Genomic DNA, 12,810 nt, shown 5'->3' with positions numbered 1-12,810 from the left:
TACTTTATAGAGCAGAGGACTGTTCTGTGTGGAAGCCCATTCCCCCCAGTGTGAAAAAAAACTATCCTGTAGGTCATTAGAATGATAAACAATGAGTTAACATCTCAAAATAATGAGAAAATATTCCAAAATAATAACTTAGTATCCTCAGATGATGAGCAGCTTTCTTAAAATAATGACATAGTATTCTAAAATAATGGCCTAGTATTTTAAAATAATGGCTTAGTATCTCAAGTAATGAGCTGGTATCGCCATCTCTCCAAATGACTGACTTATCTCAAAATAATGACAGTATCTCAAAATAGTAAGAAACTTTACTAAAAGTAATGGTTTAGTATCCGAAAATAATGACTTAGTATCTGAAAATAACAAGAAAAAGAAGAAACTTACTTAAAAATAATGACTTCATATATCAAAATATTGACTGACTTATATCAAATTAATGATAAAGTATGTCAAAACAATGAGAAGCTTGCTCAACATAATGACTTACTTGTTTTAAAAAAACCTTTCTCATGTTATTGAGATACCAAGTCATTTTTTAGATCAGTAGGTCATTATTTTGACATCCATAAGTTATTTTGAAAAGGTTTCTCATTATTTTTAGATACTAAGTGATTATTTTGAAATGAGTAAGTCATTATTTAAAAAAAAACCTCTGTATTTTCAAATAAACAAGTCATTATTTATTTCAAGTTTCTCATTATAATGACTATAAAGGTCCTTTTTTTTTTTTTTATTGCACTGGCGGAAATAGGCTTTCATAGTATTTGTGCTCCTTCTATTCTCCCTGTTCAGTTAATAGGGATTATTGCTTACACATTATTTGTGTGTTCTTCTTTAGCACAACACTGATGGAGTGAACTGTGAGCGATGCATTGAAGGTTTCTACAGACCTTATGGAGTACCTCCTGAGTCTCCCACTGGATGCATACGTGAGTTGCGTTTTCTGTGTTTATCCTCTTGATTTACCGTGCATGTGTGCACATTTGCCTGTGTATATTAATTAAAAAAACTAAAAAAACATGTGACCCCACCAGCCTGCAGGTGTGATGAAAGGACTACAGCCGGCTGTGAAATGGGGTCTGGAAGGTGTCTCTGCAAGCCACAATTTGCTGGAGAAAACTGTGATCGCTGTGCTGATGGATACTATTACTACCCAGAGTGCATAAGTAAGTTTTTTTTTTTTCTCCGACCACATACTGTATGCACACTTTACCTTTACCCTTATCCTTTTCTTTTTTTAAATAAAATATTTCAATTATAACATTTTTTCAGAATTTAATTTGCCTTAAGATGTAGGACCTCTTGTTTCCTGCATGGATTGAAATGGTCATTGTGTCTGAGAGTACTGCAAAAAATATTGTATCTCTAGACCTATGAACATGTAAATTATATTAAATTTATGAGAGAAAAAATGCCCATTCTTCAGATGCCAGTTCAGATTAGTTTCTGTAGCTGCTTTAATAAATAATAGATAAATAAATAAAATATAATGAAAATGTTACTTGATGGTATTGAACTTTGCCATCTGTCAAATTATCAGGATACAACACTAGATAAGTTTGTGAACTGAAAGATGTCTCACCATGTAGGTATTTGACTTTCAGTTTATATGACAGCCAAGCAAAGCCAAAACAGTGCTCTATTCAAAGAGAGGCATCAGCGTCTTGTTTGAGACAGACACAAATGGCACCACTACGCAAGCGACACTGGCTCCGCCGCTTGTATTATTGCTAAACTGGGCTCTTGTTTACATTACTTTAATGGTCCATGGCTGTTCCTCACCATATAAATAGCTGCCAGTTATGTTTGGACATTAGAGGATAGTGGAATTAAACTGGTTGCCCTGAGCACTTTGAAAAGTAAACCATAAAATCCACAAACTCAATTAAGTCAGCTCAGTAGAGGAAGATGTTCGTTTTGCCAAATTCAGAGTCAGTAAAGGTTCAGTTATCATAATTTGTCCCTGTGATGTCTTATTTTGAGATGATGGATGCATGAAAGCTTCCTGTGCTTGTTACTCATATTTGACTTATGTACAGTTAACGTCTTTTTGACTTATAACCAGAAAGTGCTGTGTTTGTGAGAATGGATGTCCATGTTAGTCTGTTCAGTGTTTGGGAGCATAACTTCCAAAAAGATAATTCAGATCTTTTGAATAGTATATAACATAGAGTAGATGTTGGTCGGCATTTCCCCAGTTTGGAGAAGCAGTCAGGTGTACCGACACAGAAGCTAAGCTTTTTATTTATATGGGCACAGCATGGGCAGCACCAAATCATATTTTAGCCAGCTTAAAAAAATGTCCCACCAAAAGAAATCAATATCAGTTTAAGTGGGCGCTATATTAGGAATACTTTCACAACTTTACCTTGCTTTCTGATAGCGATTTTCTATGGAGATTTGAAGCCATTATATTGCGCTCTTCAAAGTTGACTCCATTGTGAAAAGCTGCTGGTCTAATGCTGCCGTAATTAGTTTGTTTGTTTGTGTTATTGTGTGACTTTGGCTTGAGGGTTAGTTCAGATTCACTAAAGTCACGCAGTAACACAAAGACTGAATGATCAAGGTAGTGATTAACCAGTTCCTGTGTTCAGGGAGCTAAAATTATAGTTTTTGTTCATGATGGCTTTGATGAGAGCATAGATGGGGACTGAAGCTGTTAACAGCTTCCTCGCCTGAAAGAACTGTGTGATGGAAAGGTCAAAATTTCAAAATATATGGAATATAGCATACACTTGATCTGTTTTTGATTTTTTTTTTTTAGGTGGCTAAAATATGTTTGGCTGCTGCCACCATCGGCAGCAGTACATTACTTAGCCTCCGTGGCGGTATTCCTGTCTGCTTTTCCAACGCCGACTGCTGGCTACTGTATATAATATGCTGACAATGGATAAGTACCTCACTTCAAAAGCTCCAAACTATACCATCAAAATGTTGTCACGACAGATTACTGAATACATGCCTTAAAATGTCATTTGTAACCTATTTAAGTAGATTATTCAAATGAAGTAATTTATTTTTCATACTTTGGATTACTTTTGGATTACTTAACATATTAATATTAGAGCTATCAAACTATAAATTATTTTAATTGCGATTATTAGCAGAATTTCAATAGTTAATTGTGATTTATCGTAGTTTTTAATCACATATTTTCAATTCCATTATTTTGCATATTGACAAGGTTAAACAATACCAGATTGTCTTGATTAGGAATCAAATGACAGCAAAAAAAAAAAAAACTGCATGGGAATCGCATAAATTGGGCATGTCTGCAAAGGGGAGACTCGTGGGTACCCACAGAACCCATTTTCATTAAAATACCTTGAGGCGAGAGGTCAAGGGATCCCTGTGAAATGACATGGCTGTTTTTCGATCACCAAAATTTAGACTAACTTTGGAGTGCTATTCAACCAACTTACTGAGAAGCTAGTATTGGATTCCTCTGATATTCTAGTTTCAGATGATACATCACTGTAGTTTTTAAATAATGATAATAATATGTATTAATATATTAATATTTAATATTTTGCATTCCGTTACTCCCCAACTCTGGTCTACATCAATGCATCTATTTACATGTGTGCACATTTGTCTGCGTATGGTAATTAAAAATAACATGTGACTCCATCAGCCTGCAGGTGTGATGAAAGGACTACAGCCGGCTGTGAAATGGGGTCTGGAAGGTGTCTCTGCAAGCCACAATTTGCTGGAGAAAACTGTGATCGCTGTGCTGATGGATACTATTACTACCCTGAGTGCATAAGTAAGTTTTTTTTTCTCCTACCACATACTGTATGTACACTTTACCTTTACCCTTACCCTTTTCTTTTTTGAATCACGGATAAGAGGAAAACTTTATCATTTGATAAGATGATGTTTCTGTGTTTTGTGTTTGGGAGCTCGGTGTGTCAAAGTATACAGTGCACAATCATGTGAAACTAAAGCCACTCTTTGATGTCAGAATCAGTTTCATGTTCACCAGTTTTAAACCTTTTGTGTTTCACTCTGTCAGTTTTCCTCCCCTGGGGGAAGAATACAACTATTTTAAACTTATTATTATATGCTTAAAAAAGTATGCCCTTAGTGCTGCAGGGCGACATGCAGGAGGATGCATGCACATGCTACAGTGCTGACTAACTCTTCCACATGCCCAACTTTCATCTAAACAAATAAACTCAAATATTATACACACATAGGAGGGTTTCCCCATCATATCTCATTCTGATCTGGCTACAGGCTCAGAAGCCTGCCAGGGTGCAGAGATAAGCCACCCGTCTTTCATCTTTTTGAGTAGTTTTTTTTTTTCTTCCAGTTTTTGACTGACTTAAATCCTTTTTAAGGTCAGCGGTTTAACTTGCTACAGCACTCATCTTCTGTGTCCCTGGAATTTGGATAAATGTATAACTGACAGTCACTGTTTTCCCTGAGGAGGCATTTATGTTTTAAAACTTAAATTAGCGCAGCTTGTCAATAAAATGGTTCAAAGAGGCACAATTGTAAACCTCTTTGATGAACCAGTGGTATCATCCTTAACATTTATACAGCATTAATACACGAAAAAGCAACATATCTGTAATCTGCCCCAGGCGTATTGTTTCTTATGTCATATAAATGTGAAATTAATAGCAGACTAATAAATTTAGACTTGGCATTTATGAGAGAAAGATAGATTTATTAGTATGCGTTATTATTAAAACTGGGTCTCTCATCTCAGCAGGCTGTTAACACTGACAGACTAGTCTAAACATGCTGACACAGTCATTAGGAGGCCGTCTGGGTTTCAAGAGACTCTTCTCTTTATTTTGTGTCGTTAAGATTTTTACAACTTGTGTTTGTGATAGAGGAGATTAAAGTCAAGTCAGTTTGTTGCTGGTAAAAGGCTGTGATTCTTTACATGAGGAGATCACAGTGTCACAGGCAGACTTTGGGAAATACGCTCATTTCCTTTCATGCCAAAAGGGAGATGAGAGGATTAATACAACTCTTTTGTCAGTAATTATAAAGCAGCAGTTGGTAACTTTTTTTTAACTGTTTGCTTATTTGCTGAAATTGTCAAACTACACGTATACTAAAACTATATTTACACAGCACTTAATAAGACAGATAATCTGTGGACAAAAAAATCTATCTCTCTGCCATTTCTCTTGCCTTGTAGTGCTTCTAATGGCCTTAGTGCACGTGAATTGTGGTCAAACCGTCAAACTAGGCAGCGCTGATTAAATATTAATCAAGATTCTGTTACGACATTGCGTATTTCTGGCCTCAAGTGTTTTCAGAAGCATATTTAAGGTGTACTAGTTTAGCTGTGAAATACCAATGTATGTCCGGACCAGTGAGTTGTTTTTGGTACTGTTGTCAACATGCTGTCTGGGTAACAAACTTTCTCATTTTACAGCTAAATATACACTTAAATATGTTTCTGAAATCATTCAAGGTGAGACACAGGCTAATCAGTAACAGAATATTGACTCTTATCAGTTTGACTGCAGCTGATTGACCTGATTGATTGCTGGATTGGAGAAACTTCGGCTCTGATTGGTTGTTTTTAGTTTCCCACGGTCAATTCCAGGGAATGCCATTGAAAGGCAGAAGGAAGAGGGAGAGGGACATGATTTTTTTTCAGAGACTATCTGTCTTATGCACTTCTTTCAGGAAAAGTGACGGTTTAAGCAAATATGACGCAAAATTATTTTCAAAAACGTTGACAACTGTAGTTTTAATGCTAGGTATGTAGCAGTTGACTTAGCTCAGCATGAAAAGTGGAAACAGCTAGCTTGGCTCTGTTTAAATTTAAACAAATCACTAAGGAAGGCAATGAATCATATTTCCCAAAAATGTCATACTATTCAGTCAATCAGTCATTCATTTGTCACATGAGTTTCTTACAAAGTAAAACTCCATCAGCTCCTTTAACTGAACTGTATTTTTTCCCCTGGTTCTGGTAATCCACAGTTCAGGTTGTGGAATGATTTGACTGTAGTTTAGGGTATAGCTGCCTCTGCTGTATTTGAAATTAAATACAGTCTCAGCGAATTCATTGATCATCTTTTGGTGACGGTAATGGTGGTGTCCTGGAATGTCCTCTAGATTCTGATTGGCTCCATCTCTCACATGGTCGCTCCTCCTGAGGGTGGGAAGCAACTCTGCTCTGTAGCCGCCTCTGAACTGCTTATAATGGTGATCCAATGTGTTTATTCCTTTGGCGGTGCAGAGCAAGCAGGAACAGGACAGCACCTCACATGCCCACCGTCACACCGCTTCAATAATACATGCTTCAAACTGCATAGCGGTTTGTTGTTTTTGAGTTTGATGCAAATTTTTAATGTTACAGCAAAAGCAATCCCCCACTGTGATAAATAAAGTTGACACTTGAGGTTTTACTTGGTCACAGTTTCCCATTAGTGGAGGTCTTAATTGCGTTGCCTTTCCTTTGCAATCAGGATATCCCGTATACCAGATGACCACCAAATCCCCTGCAGGACCCATTGTGGGTGAGTTCAAAAAACAAGCAGTGTCTCTTACCACAATATAGCCTGAAAGATGTTTTTAAATAATAATTTAGAGTGTTTATACTCTTCAAGCCCTCCTTTTTCTCTCTCTTTCTCCATACAGGGCCCACTGCTTGCCCTCCAGGTTATTTCGGCTCACCCGGCCGCTGTCAGCGTGAGTGTGATTGCATGCGAAATGTTATGCTACTGTAAAGGTGTTTACAAGGCAGTGTTATGTTAAGTGTTTTTCTTGGTATTCTCATTTGCATTACTTTATCTCAAAAGGAAAAAAACTACTGAAACTTTATCCTCTTGAAGAGCATTTTGTTTTACAGGGAAGTCCTTGACATTTTCATCATGTGAGTAGCATTTCCTCACAAGCAGCCCAGGTTGTAAAAAGGGCTTTCTAAGGCACCACTGAGTCTGACCTGTTTTATTTTTTGCAGAGTTAAATGTTAAGAACATGCGGCAGGGGTCAGTCAGGAAAAAGCTCAACGTATATAGGCATGACTAAAGGTCAGGTCATGTTTTTAGGCCTTATGAAAACAGAACTGGCAGTATGTTATAGTTGGGGCTTAATGTGAAAATACTTGTAAAATGTATCATCAGAATGAGTAAATCTGCTGCTTAGTGACAGCAGATGTCTTACCATTGTTGAGCAAAACACTCAGATGGTCTTAAATTATTATCTCTGTCAGTGGGGATTTAAGCTCAAGTGGTCTCTGTTCTCTCCAGATCGCAATAGTCAGTTGGGACAGTCCAGCGAGAAATAACCGGTCTATTATTAGTTATGTTCTAAATTCCCTTTTCTGGTTTCCTCCAAGCTGGGAAGCCCATTATTAGAAAAATGGCATTTCTGCTAAAACAATGCCCTTTAGCCTTGTTTTATCATTTGTCAGAGAATGTAGGCAAACAATAACTTGTCTGAATAACATGTTTTTTTTACCCTGTGAGCTGACTGAGAAGGAATTTTATCAGCAGCCTTCGAAAAGCTGATTTTAATGTTCTGGAGCAGCTTTGGGGCAAATAAAACTGAGGCAGCCCTTATGGTCGCCATCCTGTCGTATTGCCAAGTCTATTCACATACCAATACCAAGGGAGGCTTGGCAAGATGTGAGCACCAGTGTAGCCGCACCACTGTGTGCCACAATATGAGAATAGATCTACTGGCAGAAGTAATTGTCATTCCCTGTTATTCAGCTGGACTGAAGAAAGAGCTCAGGCTCATTTATAAGCAGGCTTCAGCAGGGTTACTCATTTGAATTTCCTTTAGTTGGGATTTAATTTGATTACTTTTATTGTTAAAATAAACATTTCTTATGTGTTTGTGCACAGAGTGTATATGCGACTACAGAGGGACAGCGTACGGGGTGTGCGACGCATTTGGCCGCTGCCTGTGCCGTCGGGGTGTGGAAGGCGAGCGATGTGACCGCTGCCAACCAGGATACTACTCCTTCCCAAACTGCCAGGGTGAGAAAGAATCACAGTGCCAATGAGCATTTACCCCCCACAGCCTGCAAAAAACAACATCATCAGTGTAACTTGTCTGAATAATGATGAAACATGACCTTTATTTTGAAACAGATGGCTGCATGATGCTAGACTGTAGATGTAAACAAGGACAGCATGCCAGGAAAAAAAATGGGGATATGTTTTCTCATGGCAGCGTACCGAGTAGAGATATTTTGGACTAATTGGTAAGGGTTGGTGTGCCAAGAATTCAACAGTTTGTACAGCAATCTTATGCTTTATTTTTAAACAAAAGAGTGCTTCTGTCCACACGAACCTGCTTGCAGTAGCATCTGGAACAAGTGCACACAATGGTGAAAAAAACAGCCATTTTAAAGCTTAACTTTCTCTCTAGGCATCGATTAAACCTTTTAAAACTTATGTCTGTTCATCAAAATCACATATTGAAGTTTTTTTTCCATGAGAAAATCCCTTTCATGTCTTAAAATGGCTTAGATGTAACTCACCTTTGCCTCAGTTAGTATGGGCTAAACTATAAATATGAAAATTAGCCTCGCCTCTAAGGTGCTCACCTGCAGGTTGAGCGAACCTGTTGACCTTCAAACACGCATTTCTGCTTGTAAAGGATAATACGTAGACTACTTAATCGAACAGCTCATAAAGTGCTGCTAATCTTGGGTAAACTTTGTTCTCAGCCGACAGCTCTGGGAATTGAAATAAGGAGTGTCTAACTGTGCAAAAGCAGCTGCTGATAACCCTTTTTCTCCTCCCCTAGCATGTGTCTGTGATGGGTCTGGTGTGGCGGACAGTGTGTGCAGTCCAACTGGCCAGTGTGTTTGTTTTCCCAACTATGCGGGGCATGAGTGTGACGAATGTGCACCAGGCTACTATGGATACCCAGAATGTGCTGGTGAGTGGTTTGAGCCTTCTATGTCCACCAGTGTAGCTACAATATATAAACCAGTTGGGTGCATGTGATCCGTGCACTGCTGGAAAAAATGTTGCTACTAGTTTCACTGGCTTTACTGTGGCCTCTTCTCATGACTCTGTGGAACAAACACGCTCATTCTCCCACAGTATCCTGTAAAACCCTCTGTTGTCATCCCCATTCATTTACTGATGTATTCTTCATGACACTGCGTTTCACAGAGAGCTGGAGCATGAGAAATATATGGACTTCTTCCTTCTAGGGAATCATATTCCCAAGAATAGACAACTGGGAATCACTACGGGAAATCAGATTTTGGAGAAAATAAAAACCCTGTTCATGATACCAGATTCACCTAACCCCAGAGGTGAAAACACTTTGAAGAGTTCATAATTCAGCTTGTTTTCTGCCCCTAGTCTGCCAATGCTCACAGGAAGGCTCATATGGCAGCATATGCAACCCACTGTCAGGTCAGTGCCTGTGTCTCCCAGGGGTGGTGGGCCAGCAGTGTGACCGCTGTGCCTCTGGACTCAGGTTCCCTCAGTGCTCAGGTAAACACATCATCATACTCAGAAATGAAGTAATTTTGGGACTGAGTAGGAGCAGCAGTTAGACCAGTGGTATTTAAAGGAATACTTCACCCACCAAATGACCATTAGTTTTTTTTTCTATTATTCACCCCATTTTAAGTTGAATTCATGAAAAAATCTTTATTTTTCTCACATATGTCCACGTCCAGTTAACGAAGAATCCAAACATGAAGAAAATTCTCGATGAATGGAAGCGTAAGCGTAATTTTTTAAAAACGGCAAAACTGTATCAAAACATTCGTTTACAAAACCTGTCCAGCATAATCCCAGTCTTATTTGTCCGGTTGTATGCTTTAACAGACACCCCTTTCTGATGGGGAACTGAACAGGAAGTGAAACTTATCTACGCTCTCTTCAAAGCCAGACTCTATTGAAAAACAAAGTAGTTTTACATTGCTGAACACAGGAGCTGCAACTGTACGGCTGCCTCGATCTGTTAGTTTGTTTGTGTTATTGTATCACTTTTGTGTTTTGAAGGTTTAGTTCGGGTTCACCGAAATCACACAGTAACACAAACTACTGATAGAGGCAGCGGCACATCAGCAGCAAGTCATGCTCAGAGAGCCAAAATGATTGTTTTTGTTAATGGAGTCCGGCTTTCAAGAGAGCATTAATGAGTTTTACATTCCTTACAGTTTCCTGTCGGGGAGCTGTAAGGAAAGTGTCTGTCTGTTTAGAAAGCACTGAGAATACGACTGGTTAAATATTGCATAAGTTGTGTGAGAGTTTGTATATGGTTATTTATTTCATCAAGAATTTTCTCCGTTTTTGGATTCTTCATTCACTGTGGAGGCATGTAAGAAAAATGTTTTCTTCATGAATTCAACGTAACTTGGGGTGAGTAAGTGATATACAAATGATCATTTGGAGGTTAAAATATTTCTTCCATGTGTTGATCATCCGCTGCAGTGTACAATATACTGATTTACTAATGTTTTTTTACTTTGTTGTGTATTCGTTTTGTGACTCCAGCCCCCATCAGTGTGTGTAATCCCGTAGGAACTGAGACTGCTGATCCTCGAACGGTATGTCACTCTCAATAAACTTCTTTTTTTTCTGTCTACTGAAGCCTAGCCTTGATCATGTTTTTATTAGCCTTGATAACAGAAGTAGTCACAGTCTAAATCCAGCACTGGGGTGTGGATTTACCTTACCTCAAACTTGTGCAACTAATAACACAGCTGTGCTGCTGCTAAAACCTCCTCTGTCAGATTTTTCAAGGAAGTGTTTTCCCCTGAAATGTGAACGTAGTTAAAATAAAGGAAAAGAGACTTCCTTTCATTTTGAAGAGGAAGAAAAACAATAACGAGATTCTGGAAGGGCACTTCCCGCTCTATTTTAGAACTTAGCCTATGTTTGAAAGTAAGAAAAACTTTTAACTTTTAATTTAAAATCATTCAGAAAACTTGCACTGCAGAACAATATGCAAGCACCTGAGACTGATTTAAAAAATAGAAGGTGGCTTTCAATAGTGGCTACCAGTCTCAACAAGCATTAGATTCCTCATTTGTTGTTTCAGGGCTCCTGCCGCTGCCGAGCAAACGTAGAGGGAACCCTCTGTGACAGGTGTAAACCTCTCTACTGGAGTCTGGCATCAGACAACGCTGGTGGCTGTGTAGGTGAGTGAGTGGAGATTTAAATACAACATAAAACTTGAAGATTACAACTGGCTGAAACTTCTCCCAGTTTGAATTCCTTCAGTGTTCATATTTTAAGGTGATGTAAACTGGTAAAAATTCCTGGAAAAGTTATGAAATCAGAAATACTGTTGTCCAGACCTGGAAATGGTTCAGAATTTAAATAAAGTTTTGGAAAAGTTTTGAATATACATCATTTTGGCTAATATTTAAAATATAATATTCATAAAATCCCAAAATGTGTGTAATGTTTGTTACACAATACACATTCCTTGTTGTTCTAATTTAAAATCTAGTGCCAATACTCACGTGTCAGTCTCGTCAATTGGCACATGCAGCAAGTTGGCAGTGGGAATACTTGATGGGCGGATACTAAAGCAAACACTAGTAGTTTGCTAATCTGCAAATGCCTGGGAAGTGCATATTTACATATTTAATAATGTATGGCTGTATCGCCATACAGGCTTGCCTTTTTTAAACTATGTAAGCAAGGTAATTTAAATCGTGTAAAAAATTATGAAAAGTCATGAAAAAGTTTGAAAATTAATTGTTAAAAATGTGTGGGAGGCCTGTGTTAAAAAAAAAAAAATCTGTGTTTTTCCAACACTGCTCGTCACAGAGGGGATGTTAACTACAGTTGCTGATGCAAAAATGTGATTGACCCTATCAAGAGCCAGAGTTTGGTTTGGCTGTTCTATGCTACTGTAGAAACATGACAAAGCAGCATGTTATGTACTGAAGAAAAGGCACTCAGTGTTTCCCAAACATTGACTTGTTTGTAGGCCGCCGTAATTAAAACATCTACCACTACAAAAAGTTTAGAAAAGGTTTAAGTGGTGGACTGTTAATTAGGAGCACTATTGGAATATATGTACCTTGAAGGTAATCATAGCGCATTTGGAGCACAGACAGTCAAACAGAACGTCAGATGCATTGACAGTGAAACGTAACCGTTCATTCTGCTGGGTCTAAAAGTTTGCTTACCTACAAACAGCTGTTCCCTTCATCCATGGATGTGATCTGATCAGCTGAGAACAGGTCGACAGATCAGTCATCCGCCTCGCAAGTGTAAAACAGCTGTGGAGAAAAAAAAAGTCATGGAGAGCACCGCCTGTGCTGCGTTCAGAGACCCACAAAAACATCAGAATTTAGAGAGAGAGCACGTAGTGATACAAAGGGACACAGGTGTTTAAAAGATGACAAAAAAATCCACCCACCCTTGCCGTCATTCTGTGGGTAACACTGACACTTATCATATATTACATTTCTGCAAATATATCCGCCTAAATCCTACACTGCATCTCTAATTTTGTAAAAGTTGTAAGAAAATAAAGAGAAAAAAACTGAGCTGACCTCCCTTCAGCCAGAGTTCCCCTGTCTTATTTTACTTTCTCTCCAAGAGTATTAGTTCTGATCACTGAGCCCATTTTTCCCACTGTATTAAATCACCAGTAGCAATCTGACAGGGTACTGATATGGGTCTTGGCCCCTTTTACCCAGAGGATATGTCAACACACCCCTGTCAACAAGGCTGGATCTGCCTTCCTTTCCCTCAGAGGGGAGCTGAGGAATAACACATACAGGCAAATTCCTGTTAACTGCTTTGAGTGTGGAGCGAGCAAGTGACCCTGTGTGATTTCATGCTGTGACTTTGCAGTAATGAGCACCCAGTGGCACATTAGAAACTC

At 38.5% G+C, this 12,810-nt stretch overlaps 1 protein-coding gene across 1 annotated transcript in view; it reads left to right on the top strand.

The window, feature by feature from the left end:
* Positions 1-12,810, top strand: part of LOC121950945 (laminin subunit alpha-3-like) — a 78,432-nt gene that overhangs the window by 24,012 nt on the left and 41,610 nt on the right. The window contains exons 9-18 of the mRNA XM_042497082.1: positions 845-935; positions 1,041-1,172; positions 3,641-3,772; positions 6,450-6,500; positions 6,622-6,672; positions 7,833-7,967; positions 8,743-8,877; positions 9,312-9,446; positions 10,458-10,510; positions 11,005-11,104. Coding sequence (XP_042353016.1) covers positions 845-935; positions 1,041-1,172; positions 3,641-3,772; positions 6,450-6,500; positions 6,622-6,672; positions 7,833-7,967; positions 8,743-8,877; positions 9,312-9,446; positions 10,458-10,510; positions 11,005-11,104 — 1,015 coding nt within the window. The remainder of the gene's footprint in view (positions 1-844; positions 936-1,040; positions 1,173-3,640; positions 3,773-6,449; positions 6,501-6,621; positions 6,673-7,832; positions 7,968-8,742; positions 8,878-9,311; positions 9,447-10,457; positions 10,511-11,004; positions 11,105-12,810) is intronic.

This window comes from Plectropomus leopardus, chromosome 12 (assembly GCF_008729295.1).
Source record: "Plectropomus leopardus isolate mb chromosome 12, YSFRI_Pleo_2.0, whole genome shotgun sequence".
Classification (NCBI taxonomy): domain Eukaryota; kingdom Metazoa; phylum Chordata; class Actinopteri; order Perciformes; family Serranidae; genus Plectropomus; species Plectropomus leopardus.
This window is presented reverse-complemented; position numbering and strand designations above follow the sequence as displayed.